The sequence below is a fragment of the Mandrillus leucophaeus genome, unplaced genomic scaffold (assembly GCF_000951045.1).
Source record: "Mandrillus leucophaeus isolate KB7577 unplaced genomic scaffold, Mleu.le_1.0 Scaffold280, whole genome shotgun sequence".
NCBI lineage: Eukaryota > Metazoa > Chordata > Mammalia > Primates > Cercopithecidae > Mandrillus > Mandrillus leucophaeus.
Window position 1 is genome coordinate 314202 of NW_012102921.1, and position 27777 is coordinate 341978.

At 47.4% G+C, this 27777-nt stretch overlaps 1 protein-coding gene across 1 annotated transcript in view; it reads right to left on the bottom strand.

Annotated features, from left to right (window-relative positions):
• The window catches only part of CUX1 (cut-like homeobox 1), a 378329-nt gene that overhangs the window by 186767 nt on the left and 163785 nt on the right, over positions 1 to 27777 (bottom strand). The window contains exon 4 of the mRNA XM_011985213.1: positions 14597 to 14675. Within this exon, the coding sequence (XP_011840603.1) occupies positions 14597 to 14675 (79 nt within the window). The remainder of the gene's footprint in view (positions 1 to 14596; positions 14676 to 27777) is intronic.

The window sequence follows — 27777 nt, forward strand, 5'->3', positions numbered from 1 at the left end:
GGTGTGGTGGCGGGCACCTGTAATCCCAGCTACTTGGCAGGCTGAGGCAGGGAACTGCTTGAACCCAGGAGGCGGAGGTTGCACTGAGCCAAGACTGCGCCACTGTACTCCAGCCTGGGTGACAGAACAAGACTCTGTCTCAAAAAAAAAACAAAAAAAAACCAACAGTATATATTGCCTTCAAGGGCATATATGGACAATTCAAGAAAACTTCAAAAAAATGTCTAGAGCTAATAGGCGAGCATTAAGAGGTTACCTATATTATTATTATATAAAAATTATATAATATAAAATATATTATATATAACGCTGTATATTTATTTTTCTTGCCGTTTTGTTTTCTTTTTGGCACTTGCTCCCTATATTTAATGTTGACTAGAAGTAGAGAAAGCAGACATCCTTGCATTGGACCCAACATTAGGGAAAAGTATTCAGACTGATAATTAAGTAAATACCAAATATATAAAATATTTATATATTTTATTATTTGTTAAAATGTAAAAAATATATAAAATAATATTATATGAAATTCATTCTATTTCTACATAAAAGCAACAAACAATTGGAAAATAAATTTGCAAATAAAATAAACTTTAATCTCGCACACTTGTAATCCTAACACTTTGGGAGGCTGAGGTGGGCAGATCCCTTGAGGTCAGGAGTTTGAGACCAGCCTGGACAACATGTTGAAACCCCATCTCTACTAAAAATACAAAAATTAGCCGGGTGTGGTGGCAGGCACCTGTAATCCCAGCTACTCGGGAGACTAGGCAGGAGAATTGTTTGAACCTGGGAGGCGGAGTTTACACTGAGCTGAGATCGCATCACTGCACTCCAGCCTCGGTGATGAAGCGAGACTAAAAATAATAATAATAATAATAAAATAAACATATTGTAGATTTTTTACAAAAGAAAATACCCTTTAATATAGCATTGAAAAACATGACTTTAACTTAGAAATAAACTGAATATAATCTGTGCCAGGCTTATACATCAAAACTGCAAAATACTGCTCAGAGAAATTAAAGATGAACTAAATAAATATATTGTTTAGACTGGAAGAATAAATAGTGCTGTCAATTTTCCTCAAATTGATCCACAAATACAGTGGAATCGTAATCAAAATCACGGAAAGCTCCTTTGTAAAAACTGACAAGCTGAATCTAAAACGTATATAGAAGCCAGGCACAGTGGCTTATGCCCATAATCCCAGCACTTCGTGAGGCCAAGGTGGGAGGACTGCTTGAGTCCAGGAGTTTGAGACCGGTCTGGGCAACATAGCTAGACCTCATGTCTAGAAAAAGTAAAAAATTAGTTGGGTGTGGTGGCACATGCCTGTAGTCTCAGCTACTTGAGAGACTGAGGTGGGAGGACTGCTTGAGCCTGGAAGACTGAGGCTGCAGTGAGCTATGACTTCATCACTACACTCCAACCTGGGCAACAGAGCAAGACCCTGTTTCCAAAATTAAAATGTGCAAGAGATTGAAACCTTTATAAATAAAAATCTATGAAGGCAAAAATGCACATGAAAAAATATTCCACATCATTAGTCATCAGGAAAATGCAAACTAAAATCATAATGAAATACATTAAGCATTCACTAGGAATGTCTAAAATCAGACGATAACCAATGAAACAGAAGACATGGAGCAACTGGAACTCCTCTCGATTTCTTATGCGGGGATAAAATAATACAACTGTAACTTTGCTACCCTGAGGAAAAGAAAATGAAAAAAATTAATAAAAAAAGATGCATCTACGTTGAAAAGCAGCTTGGCATTTCTTATCAGGTAAAATGTACAGGTACCCTGATCCTCATCCTAAGTATTTGCCTAAGGGAAATGAAAACATATGCCTACGTAACAACTCTCCATGAATGTTTATAGATTGATTCATAATAGCCACAAACAACAAAATGTCTGTCAACATACCTGTTAGATAAACAAATTGGTATATATCCACACAGTGGAATATCATTCATCAATAAAAACGAAAGGACTAATGATACCAGCAACTTAGATGAATCCCAAAACACTGTGCTGAGTGAAAGAGGCCGGATGTAGGACCACAGACCAAATGATTCCACTTCTACACAACTCCAGAAGTGACAAATCTACTAGATAGTAAGAGAGAGCAGAACAGCAGTTGCTGGGTACTGGGGTCTGAAGGGAATTTGACGTGACAGAAATGTTCTACATCTTGATTGTGAAGGTGGCCACGCTATCACACTGCACACTTGAAATGAGTGCATTTCATTGTATGTGTGTATGTATTTATTTTTAGACAGAGTCTCACTCTGTTGCCCAGGCTGGACTGCAGTGGCGCAATCTTGGCTCACTATACCTCCTAGGTTCAAGTAATTCTCCTGCCTCAGCTTCCTGAGTAGCTGGGATTACAGGCGCTCGCTATTACACCAGCTAATTTTTGTATTTTTAGTAGAGAGGGGGTTTCACCACGTTGGCTAGACTGGTCTCAAACTCCTGACCTCAGGTGATCCACCTGCTTCGGCCTCCCAAAGTGGTGGGATTACAGGCGTAAGTCACCGTGCCTGGCCCAATTCAAACTTTTTTACTCTTGCGGTGCATAAGCAAAAGTAGTTTGGAGGCCACTGACTTAGACCTGTCTGCCTGCTGTGCAAAGGACGTTAGGTGGAGGTGTGAGTGCAGTGAGGTGACAGAGACTGGTGACTTGGATTAGGTGGCAGTGGCTGAAGGGTAGGTGGCCGAATTTGGGATATATTCTGGAGGCTGCTGGCTCACTAGGGCTAACTAACAGCCTGGCTACTGGGTGTGAAAGAAAGAAGGGAACCCAGGCTGACTTGTGCATTGTGGCTGTATTAGTCTGTTTTCACACTGCTATAAAGAAATACCTGGGCCGGGCGCGGTGGCTCATGCCTGTAATCCCAACACTTCGGAAGGCTGAGGCGGGTGGATCACCTGAGGTCAGGCGATTGAGATCAGCCTGGCCAACATGGTGAAACTCTGTCTCTACTAAAAATACAAAATTAACTGGGCATGGGGGCAGGCACCTGTAATCCCAGCTACTTGGGAGGCTGAGGCAGAAGAATTGCTTGAACCCAGGAGGAGGAGGTTGCAGCGAGCCGCGATTGTGCCACTGCACTCCAGTTTGGGCGATGGCGAGACTCTTGTCTCAAAAAAAAAAAAAAGAAATACTTTAGACTGAGTAATTTATAAAGCAAACAGGTTTAATGGACTCACAGTTCCACATGGCTGGGGAGGCCTCAGGAAACTTACAATCATGGTGGAAGGCAAAGGAGAAGCAAGCACCTTCTTCACAAAGCGTCAGGAGAGAGAAGAGTGAAGGTGGAACTTCCAAACACTTATAAAACCATTGGATCTCATGAGAACTCACTATCATGAGAACAGCCGGGGGAAAACTGCCCCCATGATCCAATCACTTCCCTCCCTCGACATGTGGGGATTACAATTCGAGGCGAGATTTGGGTGGGGACACAGAGCCAAACCACATCAGTGGGCAAAGCACCTGCGTGAATGGTGATGCCACTGAACTGTCTTGGGAGCATGTCGGGGGAACTGATCATTCTCTTTTGGTCATGTGGAGTTTTAGAAGTCACCTAGGGAGAGAATGTAAATGAAAAGGCTAAGAATAACGTTCTGGCGTACTCCAACATTTAGAGCCCTGGCAGAGGAAGAGGAGAAGGCCACAGAAGTCTAAGGAGGAAGAGTGTAAATAGGTGAAGAAGTGGATTCGGCAGGTAGTCACCCTCCAGGGAAGTTCTGCTGTGATGGGGAGTAGCGAAGTGGCCAGAAACCAGAAGGTATCAGTCATGTATTTTCTTAGTAAGTATGATGTATGTTAGAGATCAGGGCAGAAAGACGGAATGAAACAGCATATCTGGGGTGCGCAGCGGGATCTAAGGTCGGGGCCAGTCGAGGGCTTGTTTATATGTTATCGTAAACTAAGTCGCTGTGAGACTTAAATGCAAACATTTTGCTTTGAGTTCTTAGGATCACTGCAAAGGAAGTGCTAGCATGCCCTGATAAAGTCTAACAGCCTTGGTACAGAGAGGTCCTGTGAGAAGAAAGGACACATGGTTGGATGTCAGAAGAGCTGCCGAGGGCTGCAGGCGGGTTTGGGATTCGGCTGGGGGCGTGGAGAGGGCGCAGGGTGGCGAGGAGACTGCTGGTGAACTGCTTTTCTTGCAGGTTGTGAGGGCTGAAAAGGCCAATCTTAATAGACACGAGGCCGATGTTTGCACAGTGTGCTCTGCGGGTGACGGGGGCCGTCCCCTGCCACCAGCCTGAGGATGAATGTCCCCCTTGTGAGCACCGTCCCCGCGATGACATCACAGTGCGGCAGACGCTACTTTTCGCCAGGGCACTCTAGGCTAATGTAATCATACGATTACATAATTAACCCAGCTGTCTCATTAAGAAAATCAACTGGAATTCAGGGCATAATTAGTCATACGGCAATTAGCATGCTGATGAGCGACTGATGAAAAGCTGTCTAGATACCCGGCGTGCCAGGACCACCCCGGTCACGGCAAAGCGGGGCACAAACGACGCACCTCTCCACTCGCCACACAAGCACACCGAGGAGGAGTCCCCAAGTCACATCCAGGGTGTTCTCCCTCTAGTGCTATGTCGAGGGACCGGGTGAGGATGGATGGAGAAGGGAAAGCCTTGGGAGTGACAGCAGCCGGCAAAATCTGCTGGTGCTGGGTCCAACACCCATCTTGTCATGCCTGCTAATTCCTCAGCCTGCAAACATACAGTGTCCTACATGGAGAGGCGGATTGGGCCCCAGGTTTGTGAACCTGGCCGAGGAAGGTAGGGACGCTGCTTCCATGCCTGGTTTCCAATTTCCCTAATGCCGGGGCCTGAGTGAAACTGGGACAGAGCATATAGACTCGTCCCCCGAGGCTGTTTCAGGACCAGCTTGGGGCCAGGGACCTGTATCCTGGACAGGAGTCAGCACATTATTCGCCACCCACAGGGCTTTGTTCTTCCAGACCCAGTTCCTCTTTCTGTCCTGTTTTGTTTGGGGCCTGTGATTGCTTCTTAATCACAAGAATGAAAATGTTTTCTGAAGGCAAACTGAGGATCTGTAAAGGGATCCTGCAGGTCTCCCACTACTGAAGTTACAGGGAGCTCTCCGGAGGGGCCCTGGGTACCAGGCCTTGTTTGCCAACACCAGGAGACCTGGAATATGTGGACTGGAGTCACCGTACAGAATCAGGCTGCAACGGCCACATTTCTATCGAGAAGGCTACCAAGTGGCACATTGATGAACGTCTTGGCATGAAAACCAGGGGCTATTTCTAACGAAATAAGATTTTGTCACTTTTTTTTTTTTCAGAGTCTCACTCTGTTGCCCAGGCTAGAGTGCAGTGGCACTTCCGCCTCCCAGGTTCAAGTGATTCTCATGACTCAGCATCCCAAGTAGCTGACATAATAGGTGCACGCCACCATGCTAGGCCAATTTTTCTATTTTTTAGTAGAGACGGGGTTTCACCATGTTTGTCACACTGGTCTTGAACTCCTGACCTCAGGTGATCCGCCCGCCTCGGCCTCCCAAAGTGCTGGGATTATAGGCGTGAGCCACCATGCCGGGTCAATTTCTTCACCTTTTTTTCCAGGAGTCTTAATGTGGGATCCTTGAGTGAGGGGCAGGCAGCGGAGAAAGAAGTATAAAAGAACAGTGTTTTCTAATTTTAACCTGTAATGTGTCCTCACTTGAAAGTAGCAGGCACCAAGAACCAGATTGCTATTTTATTCTCCTGGAGGAGCATTAAAAAGCAGTTCTCAAAAATGATGACATTCCATTTTATTTCTAGATTCTCAGATGCTAGGCCGACAAGGATAGTCACCAGGAGAGATGGTTTTCCTACATTCAAAATGAAACTTCCCCCGGTGGGGGGGACCTCAGAGCATGGGCATTTGGGAGCAGGCTCTGAAAATGGAATGGCCTACAAATGCACTCTTTCCAGCCAGCTCTCTTTTAGTACTTCCGAAAAACCTACATCTACTTTTCACAAAGGCAGACCAGTTAACCTATGGAAATAAAGGCAGACAAGTCAGTCACGAAACAACGACTTCTAGCAGTGTTTCATGAGTCAATGAATATTTTATATCACTGGTAATGTGCTTCCTAAGATTTAAATCTTAAAATAAACCCTTCCAGGCACTGCCTTTATGTGTGAAGGGTTTGTGTCCGTAGGAACTAAACTGCATCTCAGCAAGCAGTAAAATACGGTTCTGATAGCAGGTCAGAGACAGAGGCAAGGACAACTTGCAAAGAGATGCTTCCAGTGAACTTTGCAACCAAAGCAGAGAGGTTCTGTAGTGCCTAGTCTTTTTCTTCTACCTAGGAACTCTTTAAAATACACCAATTACTAGGCTGGGTGTGGTGGCTCATGCCTGTAATCTCAGCACTTTGGGAGGCCGAAGCGGGAGGATTGCTTGAACCTAGGAGTTTGAGACCAGCCTTGGCAACACAGCAAGACTCCATCTCTACAAAAAAATTAAAAATTAGCCAGGTGTAAGTGGCATGTGCCTGTAGTCCCCACTACTCAGGAGGCTGAGGCAGGAGGATCGCTTGAACCAGGAGGCTGTTAAGTGAGCTATGATGGTACCAGTGCACTCCAGGTTGGGCAACAGAGACCCCGCTGCTAAAATATAAAAAACAAACAAAAATCCCCAAAACCATTACTAAGATGTTTCTGGAACAGAACAGTCACATTTGTGTTTTATCCTACAACTACCTGACTAAGTTCTTATCTGCAATACATTAATAAGGCCTATTCAGAAACTAAGATTGCAACTTGAATATTTTACTAATTTATGCTCTCCACCATTGTAGAAATAAATACATACTTATTGTAGGAAAAAAAATGAAAAGTATCAAGAAGCAAGAGCAAGTCACCCACACAAGGTTAATTACTGACGAATTATGCATACTGTCATAATTTTGCTCAGAACTCAGTAAAATTCCAGCTATGCTGGAAGAGCCTGTTAGAAGCGGTCATTCCAGAATATTCCCAGCTATCTGAGAGTGTCACATTTTAAGAGCAGAGACATTTATTTCTCGTTTCATTACAGTAAGGGACAGAGGCTATTTTACTTGTGTTTTTTTTTTTTTTTTCTTAAAGAGATGGGGGCGGTCTTGCTATGTTGCTAGGCTGGTCTCGAACTAGAGAGAGGCTGCATATTTTACTTATCTTTTTTTTTTTTTTAAGAGATGGGGGTCTTGCTATGTTGCCCAGGCTGGTCTTGAACTCCTGGCCTCAAATACTCCTCCTGCCTCAGCCTCCCAAAGTACACTGATTACAGGAGTGAGCCACTGTGCCTGATCCCCAGAGTCATTATTCACAGCCCCGCTGACTATTTCAGTGTCTCCGTCTGGCTGCTGTAGGGCTTGGCTGCTCCTGGGTCCTTTTCCTCTTCTGCGCACTAAGCCCCATTGACCCGACATTCTCTCCATCTGCTAGTCTTCTTCCCGTCCCAGCTCCTCCCTGCTGCTGCTTTCTCTGGTCAGAAAACTGCCTCCTGTGGCTTCTTCTCCTGGCCTCAGTTGGTGCCACCTTAGGGCAGCTGCCTCTGTCCTGCTTGATTCACCTTATTCTATAATCTCATTGCCCGTTGGGCTTTGCTTATCACACCTCAAACTCAGTTGTTATTTGTGCAATTACTTTTTCTTCTTTTTTTAAATTTTTAAATTTTTTTTTTTTTTTTTTTTTAATTTGACAGGGTCCCACTCTGTCACTCAGGCTGAAGTGCAGTGGCATGATCTCGGCTCATTGCAGCCTTGACCTCCCGGGCTCAGGTGATCCTCCCACTGCAGCCTCCTGAGCAGCTGGGACTACAGGCGTACGCCACCATGCCCAGCTAATTTTTGTATGTTTGGTAGAGACGGATTTTACCGTGTTGCCCAGGCTGGTCTTCAACCCCTGGGCTCAAGTAATTCAGGTAATTCAGCTGCCTCAGCCTCCCAAAGTGCTGGGATTGCAGGTGTGAGCCACTGCACCTGGTTGCAATTACTTTTTAATGCCCATATTCCCACCAGGCTCTCTAGTCCGAGGGCAGGAACTGAGCTGGCTATTATATCCCTGGGGCTCAGCCTGGTTCTTGATGCCCCGGGGGTATGGTGGGGGGATGAGGGGTTCTGGGGTCTCAGGCACTGACCCAAGTAATACCCAGGGAGATGAGTCTGATAATACTCATGAAACTGACTAAGGAATGAGAAGCAATCTGGTGGCAAATGAAAACAACAGAAACATCAAGGTCTGAACTATCAAACCTGCTCAGAGGGTGCATGAGGATCATGATGGTTCAATGCTACTGTATCGCTAAATGCTTATTTGGTGTCTTTATTTTTATTTTTTGAGATGGTGTCCCGCTCTGTCCCCCAGGCTGGAGTGCAGTGGCGCGATCTCGGCTCACTGCAAGCTCCGCCTCCCGGGTTCACGCCATTCTCCTGCCTCAACCTCCTGAGTAGCTGAGACCACAGGCGCCCGCCACCATGCCTAGCTAATTGTTTGTATTTTTAGTAGAGATGGGTTTTCACCATGTTAGCCAGGATGGTCTTGATCTCCTGACCTCGTGATCTGACTGCCTCAGCCTCCCAAAGTGCTGGGATAACAGGTGTGAGCCACCCTGCCCGGCCATCTTTATTTTTTTTTTTTAATTTAATTTATTTTTTAGACAGTTTTGCTTTGTCACCCAGGCTGGAGTGCAGTAGTACAATCTTGGCTTACTGCAACCTCCACCTCCCGGGTTCAACCGACTGTCCTGCCTCAGCCTCCCAAGTAGCTGGGATTACAGGTGCCCGCCACCACGTCCAGCTAATGTCTTGTATTTTTTTAGTAGAGACGAGGTTTCACCATGTTGGCTAGGCTGGTCACAAAGTCCTGATCTCAGGTGATCTGCCTGCTTCGACCTCCCAAAGTGCTGGGGTTACAGGCGTGAACCACCACACCCGGCCTTAGTGTCTTCAATGTGAAGGAAATTACAGAAGGTGGAAGATGAAGCCAGAACACGGGAGGAGCCAGAACACCGAAGGAGAAGTGGGCGGTTGGGGATGGTGGGGGATGAGCTGGGGTGGAGGGAGATCCTACCCTGTGTGCTGGGCTTGGGGTGCTGATGGGACCTGTGGTAAATCAAACACAGATCCCAGCCACCAAGGACCCGCCCCAAAGCCGAAGGCCTCAGATGCGCATGTGCTGGTTTGGGCAACCCCGAATGCTAAGTGCCGTATAAATGTCTATGCAGGCATGTAAATCTTTATAGAGTGACAGGAAAGTAAAATGAGAGTTCAGAGAGCTATTAAACTGCTACAACTCAATAAAAGATACATTCTGTTCTCCTGCAATTGACTTGTCTTAGCGCTCTGCAGTGCTCGCCCTCACTGGGAAGCTTCAACCTCGGAAGGGTGATTCACTGGGAACAGTAGGAGCCTGAGACCAAAAAACACTCAGCATTTTGAAGAAATAATTTGATTCATTAATTTCTGCATTCGTTTAGCAATATTTATGGAGTTTCTTCCACATGGCAGGCACTGGGGTGGACACAAAGGAAATAATTAGCAACAAAACTATACTGAACCAGTCTCTTGGCCAAACAGTTACCATGGAATTACGATGGACTGAAGGGCAGGGTCCCAGGCCAGGGTGTGTGTGTGCACAGGAAGGGTCCCCTAAACCTGCTGGGGAGGCCAGGAAGGCCTCTGTCAGGAAGCGGCATCTCAACAGGTTAATCCAGAGGGGTTGGTGGCGATTAGCCAGGAAGAGTCTGGCCGCCCTACAAGCACTTAGACTCACATCAATGTGAACTGCAGACTGTAGGGCAGGAGTTGGGGTGAAGGGAAGTGGCAGGATTTGAGACACATCCTAGAGGTCGGATGGCCAGAGTTGGTGACAAGATGCTCAGAACACAGGCCAGGAATGGTGGCTCACGCCTGTAATCCCAGCACTTTCGGGGGCCGAGGCGAGTGGATCATCTGAGGTCAGGAGTTTGAGACCAGCCTGGCCAACATGGTGAAACCTCATCTCTACTAAAAATACAAAAATTAGCCAGGTGTGGTGGCGCATGCCTGTAATCCCAGCTACTTGGGAGGCTGAGGCATGAGAACTGCTTGAACCCAGAAGGCAGAGGTTGCAGTGTGCTGAGATCATACCATCACACTCCAGCCTGGGTGGCAGAGTGAGACCCCGTCTCAGGAAAAGCAAAAAGCTCAGAACATGAGCAGCAAGGTGGGAGGTGATGCTACCCACCAAAAGAAGGCAGGCAGTAAGAAGACGGCTTCTGCCAGACACATCGGGTGGGTGCCCGCCAGTCATCCCAATGGGAAAGTCCAGGCGGCAGTTGGATATGCAGCCTGGCACTCAGGAGTGAGACCTGGACCATGGACAAAGCTCTAAGAGTCACCAATGCAACCCTTGGTGAACTCTGCTGCTGAGGACCCAGTGAGAGTGGTGGGAATTTGGGTCCATTGACTCCTTCAGTCATTCAGTATGCCCCACCTGCTGCATGCCAGGCTCTGGGCAAAGAGCCACAATGCAAAGCCCTATCCTCACGGAGCTGTCACTCTAATGAGACCCAGAGATAAGCAATGAGGAAATGCACAAATAAATAAAACTTCAGAAAGGGGAAGCAGGTGGGAGCTGGTTTGGTCAAGTGCCTGTCACTCCTGGGTTGGCTCCGCTGCTCCTGGGGCCAGCTTGGCGGCTTGCCCTGTGATCCAGGAGCAGGGCTGTGCGGCACATAGCTGGAATGCCTGTTGCATTATTCCCAAGGGCTTCCTCCTTTTTCCTGTGACAGTGTGAGTTGCTGTCTCTTGCAACTAGCAGAACTTACTGCACCCTACTAATGTTTCTGGGTTCCACTGGATTAAGGCCTGAAGTATGCAGACAGTTAAGGCATCCTGACTCCCCCGACTGAGTGACTGTCAGTAAATGCATCATTGCTATTGACCGGGCCCTTCCTGTAAGCCTCAGCCACAGAATGATTGCATCTGAGCAATAATCAGACTTCAAAACACAGGGAGAGTGCTCTGAGCACCATTCCTGCTTTGCAAGTAACTTGTTAGATCTGGCAGATCACAGCATTTGTAAGAAATACCTGGGAGGCGGTGGGTGAAAGTGATCTATGTGGAATGTAGATGTATTTTGATTGACTTTTAGTATTACAGAAGACATCAAACATTCTTTGCTCCCGCCATTCATCAATTTAAACTGCAAACTTCAATTCTCTGGCCAGAAATAAAAATTGTGAAGAATAGCACCAATATAGGAAAATGCTTACGGTAATAATAAGAATCATAACATTAAGCGAGAAAGGCAGAATACCTATGCTGTGATCGAAATTCTATAAAATTTGCACATGTACATGGACAAGGTCGGCTCAGGTAAAGAGGAAACATTGATGAGAAAAACGGTCTTTTTTTCTACGGGAAATTCACACAGAACGTAACTGCGGAGAAAGAAACCGAGCAATGTTTTAAAGTGGCTGCCCAGTTGGAAAATTTCACTAGGGAAAAACTGAGGTGCAAATTTGACTTTTGGAAAAGAGATTACAGGTTATTTAGAAAACAGCAGCTAGGTGGGGCGCGGTGGCTCACACCTACAATCCTAGCACTTTGGGAGGCTGAGGCAGGCGTATCCCCTGAGGTCAGGAGCTCGAGACCAGCCTGGCCAACATGGTGAAACCCCGTCTCTACTAAAGTACAAAAATTAGCTGGGTGTGGTGACGGGCACCTGTAATCACAGCTATGTGGGAGGCTGAGGCAGGAGAATTGCTTGAACCCGGGAGGTGGAGGTTGCAGTGAGCCAAGATTGCACCACTGCGCTCCAGCCTGTGTGACAGAGCGGGACTCTGTCTCAGAAAAAAAAAAAAAAAAAGAAAGAAAGAAAGAAAGAAAGAAAGAAAAGAGATTACATATTATTTAGAAAACAGCAGCTAAAGAGTCTTTGGGTCTCTGGCAAAGATGAAGTGAGCCAGTCTTCTTTCGACTAAGTCACCAACTGGACAAGGTTCTCAGCTGGAAAACACTCCCTTCTGGGATCCTGCTCCCAGAAGTGGTAGCAAGAACTTCTGGGAATAGAACGGGGCAGAACCTTCCTGAGCCCAAGGAACCAACAAAAAGTCAGAGAATGAACTCTTTCGAAACACAAAATGAAATTTCTCAAAGCCCAGGTCACGCTTTTTCTGTAAATTCTTTATCCCTCTGTCAGTAAGGACATGACATAGTCCAGAGAGAAAATTCTCAGCCACTACCTTACGCACAAGAAAATGCCAGCGATGCCCAACCCACCAGGCTGCTGATGCCCGAGGGACAGTGCTCTTGAGGCAGAAGAATAGGGTCTGCAGGTAGGGAACCGAAGGCCGATTCACCCTGACTTCCTAGAACTAAATCGAAGGGAAAACCCCCACTTTCCACGCCTAAGTAACAAAAGGACCACCGGCTACTTCCTTTGCAAACCCCAATCTTTTCTGCCCTGCAGATGGGAAATTGGTTGCCTTCTGCAACCAATCAGATGTTTGCATATAAGTGAAACTTTGTAACTTCAGCCTCTGATTGGTTGCAACCAATCAGACTGATTGCAGGGCCAAGTCTTCGTTTGCATAGAAGTGCAACTTTGTAACTTCACTTTAGCCTCTGATTGCTTTCTTTCCACAACCAATCAAGATGTTTGCACAGGAGTGTGACCTTTGTAACTTCACTTCAGCCTCTGGTTGGTTGCTTTCTGCAACTGATCAGACTGATTGTGGGCCAGCACTTCATTTACATGGGGTGAACACCAATTGGCCAATGGGAAACCTCCAGAAGTTATTTGGACCCAAGAAAATCTGTATCTGGGCCCTTGAGCGGCTGCTCAGCCCACTCCCACCCTGTGGAGTGTACTTTCATTTTCAGTAAGTATCTGCTTTTGTTGCTTCATTCTTTCCTAGCTTTGCGCATTTTGTCCAATTCATTGCTCAAAACACCAAGAACCTGGACACCCTCCAGCGGTAACACTGATCCATTTTACTGTGAAGGAGCCTCTTCGTGAGGCTCAGTCAGGCTCTTCAAGGAACTCCTAGTCAGATACAAACTCTCATAGAAAACCAAAAGGCTAGAATTTGGAGCTAATAACTAGATAAGCTCCCAAGACAGCAAAAGTTTAGAACAAAGCAAACCATTCTCTATGGTTAGGCTGTTCCCTGACCCTGTTCCATTTTACAGATGAAAACACTGAAGTTCAGAGAGGAAAACGAATGTCATCCAGGGAAGGAGAATCTGGGTCTCCCAACTCCCTGTCCGAAGTGTTTGGTGTGACCTCTATTAATCCCAGCTCCAAGAGGGGACAGCAAAGCCCGTGGTGGACCTGAATTAGAACACAAGTACAGGTACAAAGGAGACCTGAGTCTGCCTCGCTCTGTTAATGTAGCTCTAATGACGTCAATGATATTCAGAGAATTGCTAACAAGGGCAAGTGCGCAACTGTAATGGGTGGGGAGGGGAGGGTGGTGGTAATTCCAATTCCTTGCTTGGCGGAGAAAGGCAACAAGTGACTTTCCTAATTATCTGATAAGCATCTCTCCAGAGCTGAGCTGGGCCCCACATGGTTATGTCCATCACCTTACTCAAGATTCTAAGGCAATGGAGGACCCACAAACAGCACCAGAGAGTTCAAGGCACTCTGCATGCCTTCTGACTTTTCCAAAATAAATAATCGGAAGCCATCATTTCTCAGAATGCCTCACAAACATTATTTAAATTTTAATTCTTCAATCCCTCTAAAAGAAGAAACAGGGCCGGGTGTGGTGGCTCCTGCCTATAACCTCACAGCACTTTAGGAGGCTGAGGTGGGAGGACCGCTTGAGCCCAGGAGTTCGAGACCAGCCTGGGCAATACAGTTAGACCTCATCTGTACAAAAAACACAAAAATTAGCTGAGTGTGGTTGCACGCACCTCCCAGCCACTTGGGAGGTTGAGGTGGGAGGATCGCTTGAGCCCGGGAGGTACAGGTGGCAGTGAGCAGAGATTGCGCCACTGCACTCCAGCCTGGGCGACAGACTGAGACCCTGTCTCAAAAATAAATATATAAAATTAGAAAAAAATAATAAAAGAAACAACTTATATACTTGGTTGTAGCTGCAAGGATTATCAGTTACCTCTGCCCATAACCCTTAAGTGAAGGGCTTGTCCAGGGGCCACTGATCTTGGATGACCTGGCAGGGGGAGCGGGACACTCCAGGTGTCTTAGTAGGGCCATTCCTAAAGTCTTAAAGTACGAGGGACTTCTGCACAGCACACACATATCGGGTTTGCATCTTCTCTGCAGTACGCGTAGTGTTTTATGCTGTAGCCTCAGAGATTTGGGTCTCTGCTTTTACAAAGTCATCCCCTAGAGATTACATGAGTACTTCAACAAGTACATCCAATTTCCTTTCATGCCCAAAGTCTGGGTTGTGGAGAATTCATGTGTCCTGCACTCCCTGGTTTCTTGGGGGAAGTTGCCACTGATGGCATATTTATTTTCCTTAGGAAAGCCAAGAAGAATGGGCCCAAAACCCACCGACTCACCAGACACAACGCCCCCAAGTGGTGGGCCATTAGTGCCGGGGCTTACCTGGGACGTCAATCAATCTTTTGTAGACATTCAAGAAAGCTGCTTCAGCTTCCTTGCTTCTTTTACTCAGTGCATCAATCTGAAAGGGAAGGAAAGAAAGAAAGAAAAACAAAGAGCTCAATATTTGTCAAGAGGTAATTTACAAAGCATTACACATCTAGTGAATTCCCGTAGCAGGGGGAAGTCTGATTCCTCCGCACAGATGCTTGACAACTGGGCTTCAACCTCTTAGAGGAAATGCCTGCAAACACAACAGTACCCTGTTCATGAAGGTAAACGAGGGAGAGGCAGAGATTTGAGAGTATGGAGCCATTCACTATACAGCAGGGAACACTGGGTGGATCTTCCATACAGAATGGTCTGGCACGCCCTTCCTGGTCTTTTTTCTTCTCCAAGTACTGACTTAAGAGCTGGCCATGTGCTAGACACTGCTGAGGATCAGAGGTGGGCAGGAAGAGACAGTTCCTATCCCCAGGAGCTCAGGGTCTAGGAGGGAGACAGGTATGTAATTAACAAGTAATTAAATCCCTGGGGACATGGAGAACAGACCTTCAGGCAGTAAAGTCGTGACCTTAGAGCAGAGTCTTTAAAAGCATTTCACCCAGGTGGACGGGTAAGACACTGCATGTAAATGCACAAACACATTCAAATCCCGGGAGCAAAGAATTTCATTAATTTTTTTTTTTTTTTTTTTTTTTGAGACAGAATCTTGCTCTGTTGCCCAGGCTGGAGTGCAGTGGCACGATCTCAGCTCACTGCAACTTTTGGCTTCCAGGTTCAAGCAATTCTCATGCCTCAGTCCCCTAAGTAGCTGGAATTATAGGTGCCCACCACCATGCCCAGCTAAGTTTTGTATTTTTAGTAAATATGAGGTTTCATCATGTTGGCCAGGCTAGTCTTCAACTCCTGACCTCAGGTGATCTGCCCGCCTCAGCCTCCCAAAGTGCTGGGATTACAGGCGTGAGCCACCGCATCCGGCCATCTGGCCTGTGTGTTCTGTTTTAAGACACTTATTTGCATGTCAACTTGTGCTCCATTCCAGATTGAGTCCACCAACACTGCTACAACACACCATGGGGCATAGGGGACCTGCAAGAGTCTGCCAGGTAGGAATGCGGATACATGTGCGGGAGCTGTGGGTGATGCAGGTGGACAAGCAAGTGGGGTGAGATTTTGAGGGGCACAAGGGTACATGGTGCAGGGAGACCCTCATCACCTGGGCAGTGGTCAGGGTGGAAAGAGCACAGGAGGGGGCAGGGAGGAAGAGACCCGTCGGACGTCACTGCCTTCATCCGAGTGAGATGCACTGGGCAGTGGTTGGGGGTGTTGGGGAGGAGAGGGCGGATGGAGAGATCAGCGACACACACAGTTGACGTGAGGCCCAGAAGAACAAGGTGAATCGAGGACGGTGCCCGGGATTCCAGATTAGGCAACTGGCGAGGTTTTGCGACAGTGGCCAGGATTGGTTTGTTTTGTGAACTGACTAGCTGAGCCAGTTTCCCCTAGTGTAGACGTCTGTTCATCAACTATGCTGGACGCATATGCAAAGAGCCTGCCATGGTTGGACCAACCTGGTAGAATATTCAGCTTACCTACACACTTGCTGAGACAACAGATTGCATTTTACAGCCGAAACATGCAAGATTGCACATGTACCAATGTCATACTGGCTCAGGCAAAGGACAGGAAATTATATATTCCGTCTGTCCCCTCCTAGAACTATGCTGTCTCCGATGTTATTACAGAGGCAAAGGATGTGGTTTAATTATAGGGCCTCTCACCTGAGCCACCGGGCAGTTTGTTAAGAGCTGAAAGAGGTCTCCTGATTAAGGATGTGGGGTGCTCAGAACTGGGGGATGATGGCTAGTGGGAGCTGGGCCTAGAAAACTGAACGCATAGCAGCCTAGTGCAATGCAAGCATTTCCACCTTCTAACAAGCTGTGCACCAAGATTCAAATTTGAAGTCAATTCTTTGGAACTCAGACACATTTCGACCCCCCTCAACCCGATAAGATAAGGCTGTGATTCTGGGCCAGGTGTGGTGGCTCACGCCTGTAATCACAGCACTTTGGGAGCCAGGGACAGGAACATGGCTTGAGCCCAGGAGTTCAAGACCAGCCTGGGCAAAATAATGAGATATCTACAAATTAAAATTTCAAAATTTGACAAAAAACATTAGCTGGGCAGGGTGGCAATGCACCTGTAATACCAGCTACTTGGGAGGCTGAGGTGGGAGGACTGCCTGAGCCTAGGAGTTTGAGGCTGCAGTAAGCTGTGTTCACACAACTGCACTCCAGCCTGGGCAACACAGTGAGACCCTGTCTCAAATAAAAACAAAAACAAAAAACAAGGTTGGGAATTTGGTGTTAAGCAGAGTTTCAGAACAATCTACAAGGACTTTTTGTTTGAGACGGAGGCTAGCTCTGTTGCCCAGGCTGGAGTGCAGTGGTGCAATCTCAGCTCACTGCAGCCTCCGCCTCCCGGGTTCAAACGATTCTCCTGCCTCAGCTTCCCAACTAGCTGAGACTACAGGAGTGCGCTACCACGCCCAGCTAATATTTTTTATATTTTTAGTGGAGACGGGGTTTCGTCATGTTGGCCAGGCTGGTCTTGAACTCCTGACCTCGGGGGTCAGGCGAGATTACAGATATGAGCCACCATGCCTTGCTTACAAGGACTATTAATATGACAAGACCGCCCTTTGTTTTTAAAATAACCCCCTTCCCCATTATTAGCAACTCATGCTTATTGTGTGATCAGAAAAATATCAAAAATATAGAAAAAAACTTAAAAGTATAATTAAAATCTGCCACTCACAGGCAGGAGTCAAACTGTCAAGTCTTTATTTCTAATATTTTTTTCTAATTATATTTAAAAAAAAAAAGGGTTTCAGTCAGGCACAGTGGCTCACGCCTGTAATCCCAGCACTTTGTGAGGCCAAGGTGGACGGATCACGTGGTCAAGAGTTTGAGACCAGGGTGGCCAAGGTGATGAAACTCCATCTCTACTAAAAATACAAAAATTAGTCGGACATGGTGGCGTGCACCTGTAATCCCAGCTACTCAGGAGGCTGAGGCAGGAGAATTGCTTCGCTCGTACCCAGGAGGTGGAGGTTGCAGTGAGCTGAGATGGCACCACTGCAGTCCAGTCTGGTAACAGAGCAAGACTCTACCTCAAAAAAAAAAAAAAAAAAAAGAAAAGAAAGAAAAAAAAAGAGTTACATGAAATGCAGACACACAGACAAACAAAAGAGAGACGTATTATATATAAGAGTGGTCTTGGACTGGGGGTGATGGGAAGGAGGGGCTGGTGGATGCCAACTGACCGGTGTGGGATTTCCTTCTGGGGTGATGAAAATGTTTTACAATTGTTTGTGGTGACAGCCGTACAACTTTGTGAATATCCTAAAAGTCAATGAACTCCAGACTTTAAATGGGTGAATTATATGGTATGTGAATTATATCTCAATCAAGCTGCTTAAAACGCACGTGTGTATGTACTTACTTGAAATCAGCCTATACGTAAGATTGTGCGTTGTGCTTTCTTTCCCTGTCGTATCATGTACCTTTCTCAATATCTATTACAAATTTTGGGAACTGTCTAAATGGCACTGTTTCAACTGTACCTAAGCCCGCATATTATAGATGCCTGGAGTAAGCAATGGATTTAGAGTTGCTTCTCCAGATGAATTGGAACACTCCCTGGGGCTCAGTTCTAGGAGAGGCAGGTGGGTAGCAGAGTCCGTCCAGAAAGCTGGGCAGATGCCCTGGCTGCTGTCCGTACCGCTGAACGGCCACACAGAGGCTTCTCTTTCTGGCTTAGGATCTGCCTAGGGAGGGCCCCTCACTTCCCAGGTATTCCAACTGAGGGTACCGGGTGGCTGCGTCTCCTGGAGGCAAGGGCTGGGATCTGGAAGGATCCTGAACTCTGTTCTCCGGTCTCCCATTTGGGTTATTCCCGGGGATGTGGGGTTTGGTAATTTACACGGCACACTTCGGGGCTGTAACGGGCTGAACTGTGTCTCTCGAAAGACGATGAAGTCCTGACTCCCAATACCTGTGAAGGTGACCTTATTTGGAGCTAGGGTCTCTGCCGGTGATCAAGGTAAGGCAAGGTCATTAGCCTGGGCCCTCGTCCAGTAGGATCCAATAAGGAGAAAGCTAGACACAGAGACAGACACGTAGACAGGTAGGATGTTACAGGGAGATGAAGGAGAGACTGGGTTGATGATCTATAAGAGGAAGATGACCAGGAAACCACCAGAAGCTGGAACAGGGCCACAGCAGATTCTCCCCTACAGCAAGCAGAAGGACCCAGCCCCATGGACACGGGGGTTTTAAAACCACTCCACTGACCCGGGAGCGGTGGCTCACACCTGTAATCCCAGCACTTTGGGAGGCCAAAGCGGGTGGATCACCTGAGGTCAGGAGTTCGAGACCAGCCTGGCCAACATGGTGAAACCCTATCTCTACTAAAAATACAAAAATTAGCCGGGCATGGTGGTAGGTGCCTGTAATGCCAGCTACTCAGGAGGCTGAGGCAGGAAAATCGCTTGAACCCAGGAGGCGGAGGTTGCAGTGAGCCGAGATCACGCCACTGCACTCCAGCCTGGTGACAGAGCGAGACTCCATCTCAGAACAAAACAAACAAACAAAAAACAACCACTCCATGTGTGTCCGTGTCGTTTTATCTAAACCAGCATAAAAACCAAAAACCCTAGTGTTCCTCCACTCATTGGAGCTGTATCACAGGGACCATGACTCTCAGTCCTCTCTGCGTGCCCTCCTCCACTAACACAGGGAAATTCCAGCCCAGTCCTGAGGAACACAGTCAGGCTGATGAGTTTAATTAATTCAGTATGCAAACAGACCATGAGGTTCCTTAAAACAGACTACTTAAAAGATCCTTTTCTAAACGATGAAGTCCCCTCAGCCGCATAGACAAGAATGGGCCTCAAGGCTGGGCGTGGTGGCTCATGCCTGTAATCCCAACAATTTAGGAAATGGAGGCAGGATTTCAAGACCAGCCTGGGCAGCAGAGTGAGACCCTCTCTCTACCAAAAATAAAAATGAGCTGGGCATGGTGGCAAGCACCTGTAATCCCAGCACTTTGGGAAACCGAGGTGGGAGGAGGGCTTGAGCCTTGGAATTCAAGACCAGTTTGGGCAGCAGAGTGAGACTCTATCTCTATGAAATACAAATTAGCCAGGCACGGTGGTACACGCCTGCAGTCCCAGCTACTTGGACGGGGAGGTGGGAGGATCACTTGGGCCCAGGGGTTCAAGGCTGGAGTGAGCTATGATTGAGCCACTGCACTGCAGCCTGGATGACCAAGCGAGACTCTGTCTTAAAAAGAAAACCAGAATGACCCTGAAGTTGGAGTTCGGTCCATCCTCCCTCTGCAGCTCACCCAGTCGGTGGCGGGTTGTCCCTTCGTGTGACTTCCCTGCTGCAGCCGGTGACCTCCTAGTTCCATGCTTTGCTTACTCGAAACACCCTTTGCTAGCCTCTCCGTCCACTCAAAACCCATCTATGCTGTGAGACCCAATGCACACACAACTTCCTCCAGACCTGGAGCTGGGTTCCTGGGCTGCTCTGAGTCTGGAGCGGGGGAGGGAGCCAGAGCTTTGAATGCCAGCCCCACCTCATCTGCTCGAGGAGACAGCAGCGGCCTCCTGGGGTTGGACGAGTCACTGACCTACCCTGGCCAGGGCCCCAGTACCAGACACAACACAGTGACTGCCACACACGACAGCTTCCCCCCAGGTGTCCACATGACTACTGGCCAGGAAGAGCACCTGTGGGAGGGAGAGAGGAACGGACAATATCCTGCTCATCTTCATGCTCATGCTGGCCCCCCATCCCCTCGCGGCCATCCTGCAGGGAGCCCAGCCCGTCCATTGCGTGCCTTGGAGGTGCAAGCCAGGGCTTGGTAACACAGCTGCCTCTGAGAAGGGGAGGGATCTGAATGAGCAAACGTCTGAGGCGAGGTCTTAAGGCAAGGATTGCTGAAGAGAGGATCCTAGGCTAGGGTTCCGGCTTGCTGTGCCTGCGTGCATGTTAGCTTGAGGTAGGTACCATGCCCTTAAAACAATTTAGAGCCAGCACCGTTGCTCATGCCTGTAATCCCGGCACTTTGGGAGGCCAAGGTGGGAGGATCGCTTGAGCCCAGGAGTTCAAGACCAACCTGGGCAACATAACAAAACCCCATTTCACACACACTATCGCACAGACACAAAACCATTTAGAAGAAGCTAAACTGGGATGGATCTAGAGACGGTTAGACACTGGCCTGCGGCCTTGGGTAAAACCTGTCCTGCTCTGAGGGATCAGCCTCTTTTTCAGGCTCACCTCCTGCCATGCTTCACACTCCTGCCACACCCAGTCACTCCCAATTCCCAGAACACATGAGCAATTTCCCCTCCGCCTGGAAGGCGCCTCCCAGGAATGCTACCCTGATCCCCAGGCTCAGAGCAGATCCATCTCCCAGCCACGGCCACTCCCACCACCACCTGGGGCTGTCCTGGAGTTTTAGGATGACAGATAAGGCTGACTGATTCAGGGATCCTGAATTCCTGGAAAACTAAGCTGTAGCGTCAACTGTCTTTCCTCCCGAGCACGGGCACACAGTGGGTGTTTAATATGCTTTTAATATCTTCTGCAATGGCCAACTGCATGGTCTGCAGATGTGACCCAATGGTTCAGGAATCCAGGTATAAATATTTATGAAAATGCTCGATATGTAAAGAGTTCTTGACTGGGCATGGTGGCTCACGCCTGTAATCCCAGCACTTTGGGAGGCCAAAGTGGGTGGATCACTTGAGGTCAGGGGTTCGAGATCAGCCTGGCCAACATGGTGAAACCCTGTCTCTACTAAAACTAAAAAAATTAGCTGGATGTGGTGGCAGGCACCTGTAATCCCAGCTTCTCAGAAGGCTGAGGCATGAGAATCGCTTGAACCTGGGAGGAGGAGGTTGCAGTGAGCCGAGATCGCACCATTGCACTCCAGCCTGGGCGACAGTCAGACTCCGTCTCAAAAAAAAAAAAAAAAGAAAAAGAAATACTTAATATGTAAAGAGTTATCTGTGTAGTAAGCATTTGTTTGGTGTGCTGTGAGATGTGATGACAGTCACTTGGCTGCTAGTAGCTCCTGGGAGGTGTCTTTCTCTACTGTACACACCCAACAGCGCTCTCCAGCTGTCTTCCTGCGGTAACCCGCACATCTGCCCTAATGGCTGCTACTGGATTCCACGGTTATGTGTTCAGCAACATCACTTTCATAAGGTTGAGGTTTTTTTTTTTTTTTTTTTTTTTTTTTTTTTTAGTGTTTCTTTTATTTATTTATTTTTTTATTTTGAGAAGGAGTCTCGCTCTGTCACCCAGGCTGGAGTGCAATGGTGCGATCTCGGCTCACTGCAACCTCCCCTCCTGGGTTCAAGCGATTCTCCTGCCTCAGCCTCCCGAGTAGCTGGGATTACAGGCACCTGCCACCATGACCAGCTAATTTTTGTATTTTTGTAGAGACAGTTTTCACCATGTTGGCCAGGCTGGTCTCGAACTCCTGACCTCAAGTGATCCACCAGCCTCGGCCTCCCAAAGTGCTGGGATTACAGGCATGAGCCACCGTGCCCAGCTAAGCGTTACATTTGAAGACAAATGTATAGGTACAATGGCTCACGCCTATAATCCCAGCACTTTGGGAGGCCGAGGTGGGAGGATCGTTTGAGCACAGGAGTTCGAGATCAACCTGGGCAATGTAGCAAGATCCTGTCTCTACAAAAAATAAAAAATTAGCTGAGTGGGTGTGGTGGTGCATGCCTGTAGTCCCAGCTCCTTGGGAGGATCCCTTGAGCCCAGGAGGTCAAGGCTGCAATGAGCTATGATTGCACCACTGCACTCTAGCTGGGTGACAGTGAGACCCTGTCTCAAATAAAATAAGATAAAGACAAATGTCCATAGGAAGGTATTTTAATCTAGCTCTCAATCAGTACCTGCTTATGATAGTATAAAAACTAGGTTTGGAAAATGAGTTCATAGAAATCCACCAGGTCTCTGAGCTATGGAAGCGGTGAGAAATTGCCCAACCACGCGAGTGCCAGCGGGGCTGTGCTGTGGGTTCCCGGAGTCACACGGAATATGCTGCTGCCACTCCCAACTACCATCCAGGCTCCTTGGAGGAGGCGTCACACATCTCTGCCCACTGCCACGTGACTTGTGGTGTAACAGCAACTTCCTCCTGGGTGCTTTCCCTCCCCAGTGATGTCAGGTGTGGCCACATGAAATGCTTTAGTCAATGGTATCTAAGTGATGGTGTCTTATCTGAGCGTTAAGATCTAAGAGCCAGTGTGCTCCCTCCCTCTGCTGTGAGGACCTTATAGGACCTGCTTCCTCTACTGAGATCCTAAAATGCGGATCACCCACAGGGCTGGGGCACAGTCACAGCCAATCCCCAGCCAACATGAAATATGAACAAGAAATGATCTCTGGTTGCCACAGGCCACTGAGATTTGTAGCAGTTTGTTTGTTACTGCAGCATAATCTAGTAAAAGCTGATGGTTACAGATCTCAAGAGTTGGCCGTATCTCTAAGAGATTAACATACAGTGCCGGGCACAGTGGCTCCCTCCTGAGCTCAAGTGATCTACCCGCCTCAGCCTCCTGAAGTGCTGGGATTACCGGCATGAGCCACTGTGCCCGGCCAAGAAGTGCTGTGTATTTTGAAATAAAAAAGGCTCATCTCTCCAGTGTACCACAGGGGCCTGGCCATGCCCGTGTGGTAGGCAAGTCCACGCCACACACAGCCAAGAGCATGGGCATGCTGTTGGCACACCAGGGTTTGATTTCCAGCTCCAACATAAAACAGGTGCTCTGCCTGTGCCATTGAATTAACCTATCTGAGCCTCAGTTTTTTCATCTGCGAAGGGGGGTGATACATCTTGGTTGCTGTGAAGATCAAACCAGTGGCAGCCCTTGGAAAACAGTGAAGGAACTGCTGTCTCACCAGCTTCACTTCTCAGATGCAGAAACCCACCAAGTTACTTGGAACCTGGCCCTTGGCCCCTCCTAGGGATATAACATCCATCATTGCACACTGGGGCTGGGGGCCACGTGGTCAATGGAAAGAGCATGTGGTTTGATGGAAAGACAGACTTCGGTTTGAATCCTAGTTCCAGCACACACTGGCTGGGTGACTGGGAGGCAGGTTACTTAAATGCTGAAGTCTTTGGCCGGGCGCGGTGGCTCATGCCTGGAATCCCAGCACTTTGGGAGGCCGAGGCAGGCGGATCATGAGCTCAGGAGATTGAGACCATCCTGGCTAACATGGTGAAACCCTGACTTTACTAAAAAAATACAAAAAAATTAGCCGGGTGTGGTGGTGGGCACCTGTAGTCCCAGTTACTCGGGAGGCTGAGGCAGGAGAATTGCTTGAACCCAGAAGGTGGAGGTTGCAGTGACCCAAGACACTATGCCACTGCACTCCAGCCTGGGCAACAAAGTGAGACTCCGTCTCAAAAAAAAAAAAAAACCATATATACACACACACACATACACACTGAAGCCTTGGTCTCTTTGTCTATTAAGTGAGGGTAGTAACTCCCTCCTTGTTGAGCTGTTGTGATTATAAATGTGGGAACCTCCTACATCAAGTATCTGACACTGGACACTGTCTGGATAGGAACCAGGTCAACATCACTAACCTTCAATAATAAATCCAAAGTCAGCACCTTTCTTTCGACCACACCATAGGTTATTCCCCATCATGATAAAACCAAGCAGGAAGCCAAGATGTGGAAAGTCCTGGAGGACCAGGACCCTAAGCAACATATATATATATTTTTTTTTGAGATGGAGTCTTGCTCTGTTGCCTAGGCTGGAGTGCAGTGGCATGATCTCGGCTCACTGCAAGCTCTGCCTCCTGGGTTCACACCATTCTCCTGCCTCAGCCTCCCGAGTAGCTGGGACTACGGGCACCCACCACCACACCCGGCTATTTTTTTTGTATTTTTTAAGTAAAGTCAGGGTTTCACCGTGTTAGCCAGAATGGTCTCAATCTCCTGACCTCGTGATCCGCCTGCCTCGGCCTCCCAAAGTGCTGGCATTCCAGGCGTGAGCCACTGCGCCCGGCCCCTAAGCAACATTTAAGACCACAGTGACAATGGCATACTCAAGAACAATCCACTAGCCTGTATACCCCGGGAGTTTACAAGCTAATGATTCAGAAATAAACACAGGCCATTAAAAGAATTTTCAAATCGATGAGCTCTGTCGGACCATAGGCCAATAAAAATCAACAAAGCTGCAGGGATATGATAGGGTAGTTTTGTCTTACTCAAAGTCTGGCTGTAGAATGTTTTCAACAGCAAAGCATGGTTTGAAGGGCCACATGAAACGCTAGAAGTCAGCTAAGACTGACCCGGGTGCTGTCCGAAAGAGACACCTACGCAGGCCAAAGCTTGAGGGTTTTAATTTTTTTTTTTTGAGATGAAGTCTCACAGTCACCCAGGCTGGAGTGAGGCGGCATGATCTCGGCTTACTGCAACCTCCACCTCCCGGGTTCAAGTGATTCTCCTGCCTTGGCCTCCCGAGTAGCTGGGATTACAGGCACCCACCACCATGCCCGGCTAATTTTTGTATTTTTATTGGATGGGGTTGCACCACGTTGGCCAGGCTAGTCTCGAACCCCTGACCTCAAGTGATCTACCTGCCTTGGCCTCCCAAAGTGCTGGGACTACAGGTGTGAGCCACCACGCCTGGCCCCACTTAGTAAAGTTTCTAAGAGGAAAACTAGAGAGGCCCTGAAGAACCTGCTGGCTTGGAGAAAGGATGTGGGATCCATAGAGGAGATTTGTGGCAGGGGATAGCACAAGATTAAAAGCCAAGATGATAAAAAAAGCAACAAGCATTTCTATTCTCCTTGAGTTTACGAAGCCCTTCCAAGTACGTCTGCCATTCTGGCTGTCAACATCTATCTGAAAGGCTGTCTTGGGGAAGAAAGATTAGCTGTCTTCTCTCTCCCCACAGTGCAAAACCAGAATGAGCAAGTAAATGCTCCAGTACGGCAGATCATGGCTTAGACAACAGGGAAACCTGCCGGCAGCAGGCTCTTCAGAGGAAGGAGGTGCTGGTTGCTTGCTCACCCCTGCTTCACTTCTTCCTGCATTCTGTCAATAAAGTTGTTTAAGGAGGCTAAGATGCGCTAGGTGGTGTTCTATCCCAGCCTATGGGAGACAGAGATTCCTACTGCTGCTCCCAAAAAGCTTAAGATGGGGTAATGCTCCCCTACCCTACCTCCCTTGGGTAAATCCCGGTGGGGGTGTGGGGGGCAGGCTTCCTACGGGATAAATGCCTACCTGAGATTTTTACATCACCATTGTTGTGAGTAGATAATATATGCGTACAATAAAAAAAATTGTAAAGGTATAAAAACATACACATTCAGCAAGACTGCACAATGCAAGATCAATATATGGGCGTACTTTGAAGATAACGCAGGTTTGGTTCCAGACCACCATAAGAAAGTAAAAACAGACCAGGTGCGGTGGCTCACGCTTGTAATCCTAGCACTCTGGGAGGCTGAGGAAGGTGGATCACCTGAGGTCAGGACTTTGAGACCAGCCTGGCCACGATCGTGAAACCCTGTCTCTACTAAAAGTACGAAAAAAAAAAAAAAATTAGCCAGGTGTAGTGGCACATGCCTGTAATTCCAGCTACTCAGGAGGCTGAGGCATGAGAATTGCTTGAACCCAGAAGGTGGAGGTTGCAGTGAGCTGAGATTATGCCACTGTACTCCAGCCTGGAGTGAGACTGTCTCAAAAATAGAAAAAAAAGGCAAATATGACAAAAAGAGCGAATATTGTAATTAAGCAAGTCGCATAATTTGTTTGGTTTTCCAGTGAATATAAAAGTTATGTTTATATCATTAAGTATGTAATAGCTCTATGTCTCAAAAAATGTACATATCTTAATTAAAAAATACTTTATTGCCAAAACATGCTAACGATTATCTGAGCTTTCAGGGAGTTGTAATGTTTTTGCTGGTAGAGAGTCTTGCCTTGGTATTGATGGCTGCTAGACTGATCAGGGTTGTGGTTACTGAAGGTTGGGGTGACTGTGGCAATTTGTTAAAATAGGAAAACAATGAAATTGGCTACGCTGATTGACTCTTTCATTAACACAAGATTTTTCTGTATCATGCAATGCTGTTTGATAGATTTTTACCCACAGAACTTCTTAAAAAATGTGAGTGGATCCTCTCAAACCCAGCCACTGCTTTATCAACTCAGTTTATGGAATATTCTAAATCCTTTGTTGTCATTTCAACAATATTCACATCATCTTCACCAAGAGTAGTTTCCATCTCAAGAAACCACTTTCTTTGCTCATCATAAGAAGCAACCCCTCATCCATTCAAGTTTGATCATGAGGTTGCAGCAATTCAGTCACATCTTAGGCTCCATTTCTAATTCTAGTTCTCTTGCTATTTCCACCGCATCTGCAGTTCCCTCCTCCACTGAAGCCCTGAACCCCTCAAAGTCATCCATGAGGGCTGGAATCCATTTCTTCCAAACTCCTGTTCATGTTGCTATTTCAACCCCCTCCCATGAATCACAAATGTTCTTCATGGAATCTAAAATGGTGACTCCTTTCCAGAAGGAAAGGATTTCTACTTAATTTGCCTAGATCTATCAGAGGAATCACCATCTATGGCAGCTGTAGCCTTACAAAATGTATTTCTTAAAAAATAAGACTTGAATGTCAAAATTACTCCCTGATCCATGTGCTGTAGAATGCAGGTTGTGTTAGCAGGCATGAAAACAACACTCATCTTGTACATCTCCATCAGAGCTCTTGTTGACTAGGTGCACTGTCAATGAGCAGTCATATTTTGAAAAGAACCTTTTGGCTGGGCACGGTAGCTCATGCCTGTAACCCCAGCACTTTGGAAAGCTGCGGCAGATGGATCACAAGGTCAGGCGATCAAGACCATCCTGGCTAACATGGTGAAACCCCATCTCTACTAAAAATACAAAAAATTAGTTGGGCATGGTGGCAAGCGCCTGCAATCCCAGCTACTTGCGAGGCTGGGCAGGAGAATCACTTGACCCCAGGAGGCAGAGGTTGCAGTAAGATGAGATCGCACCACTAGACTCCAGCCTGGGTGACAGAGTGAGCCTCTGTCTCA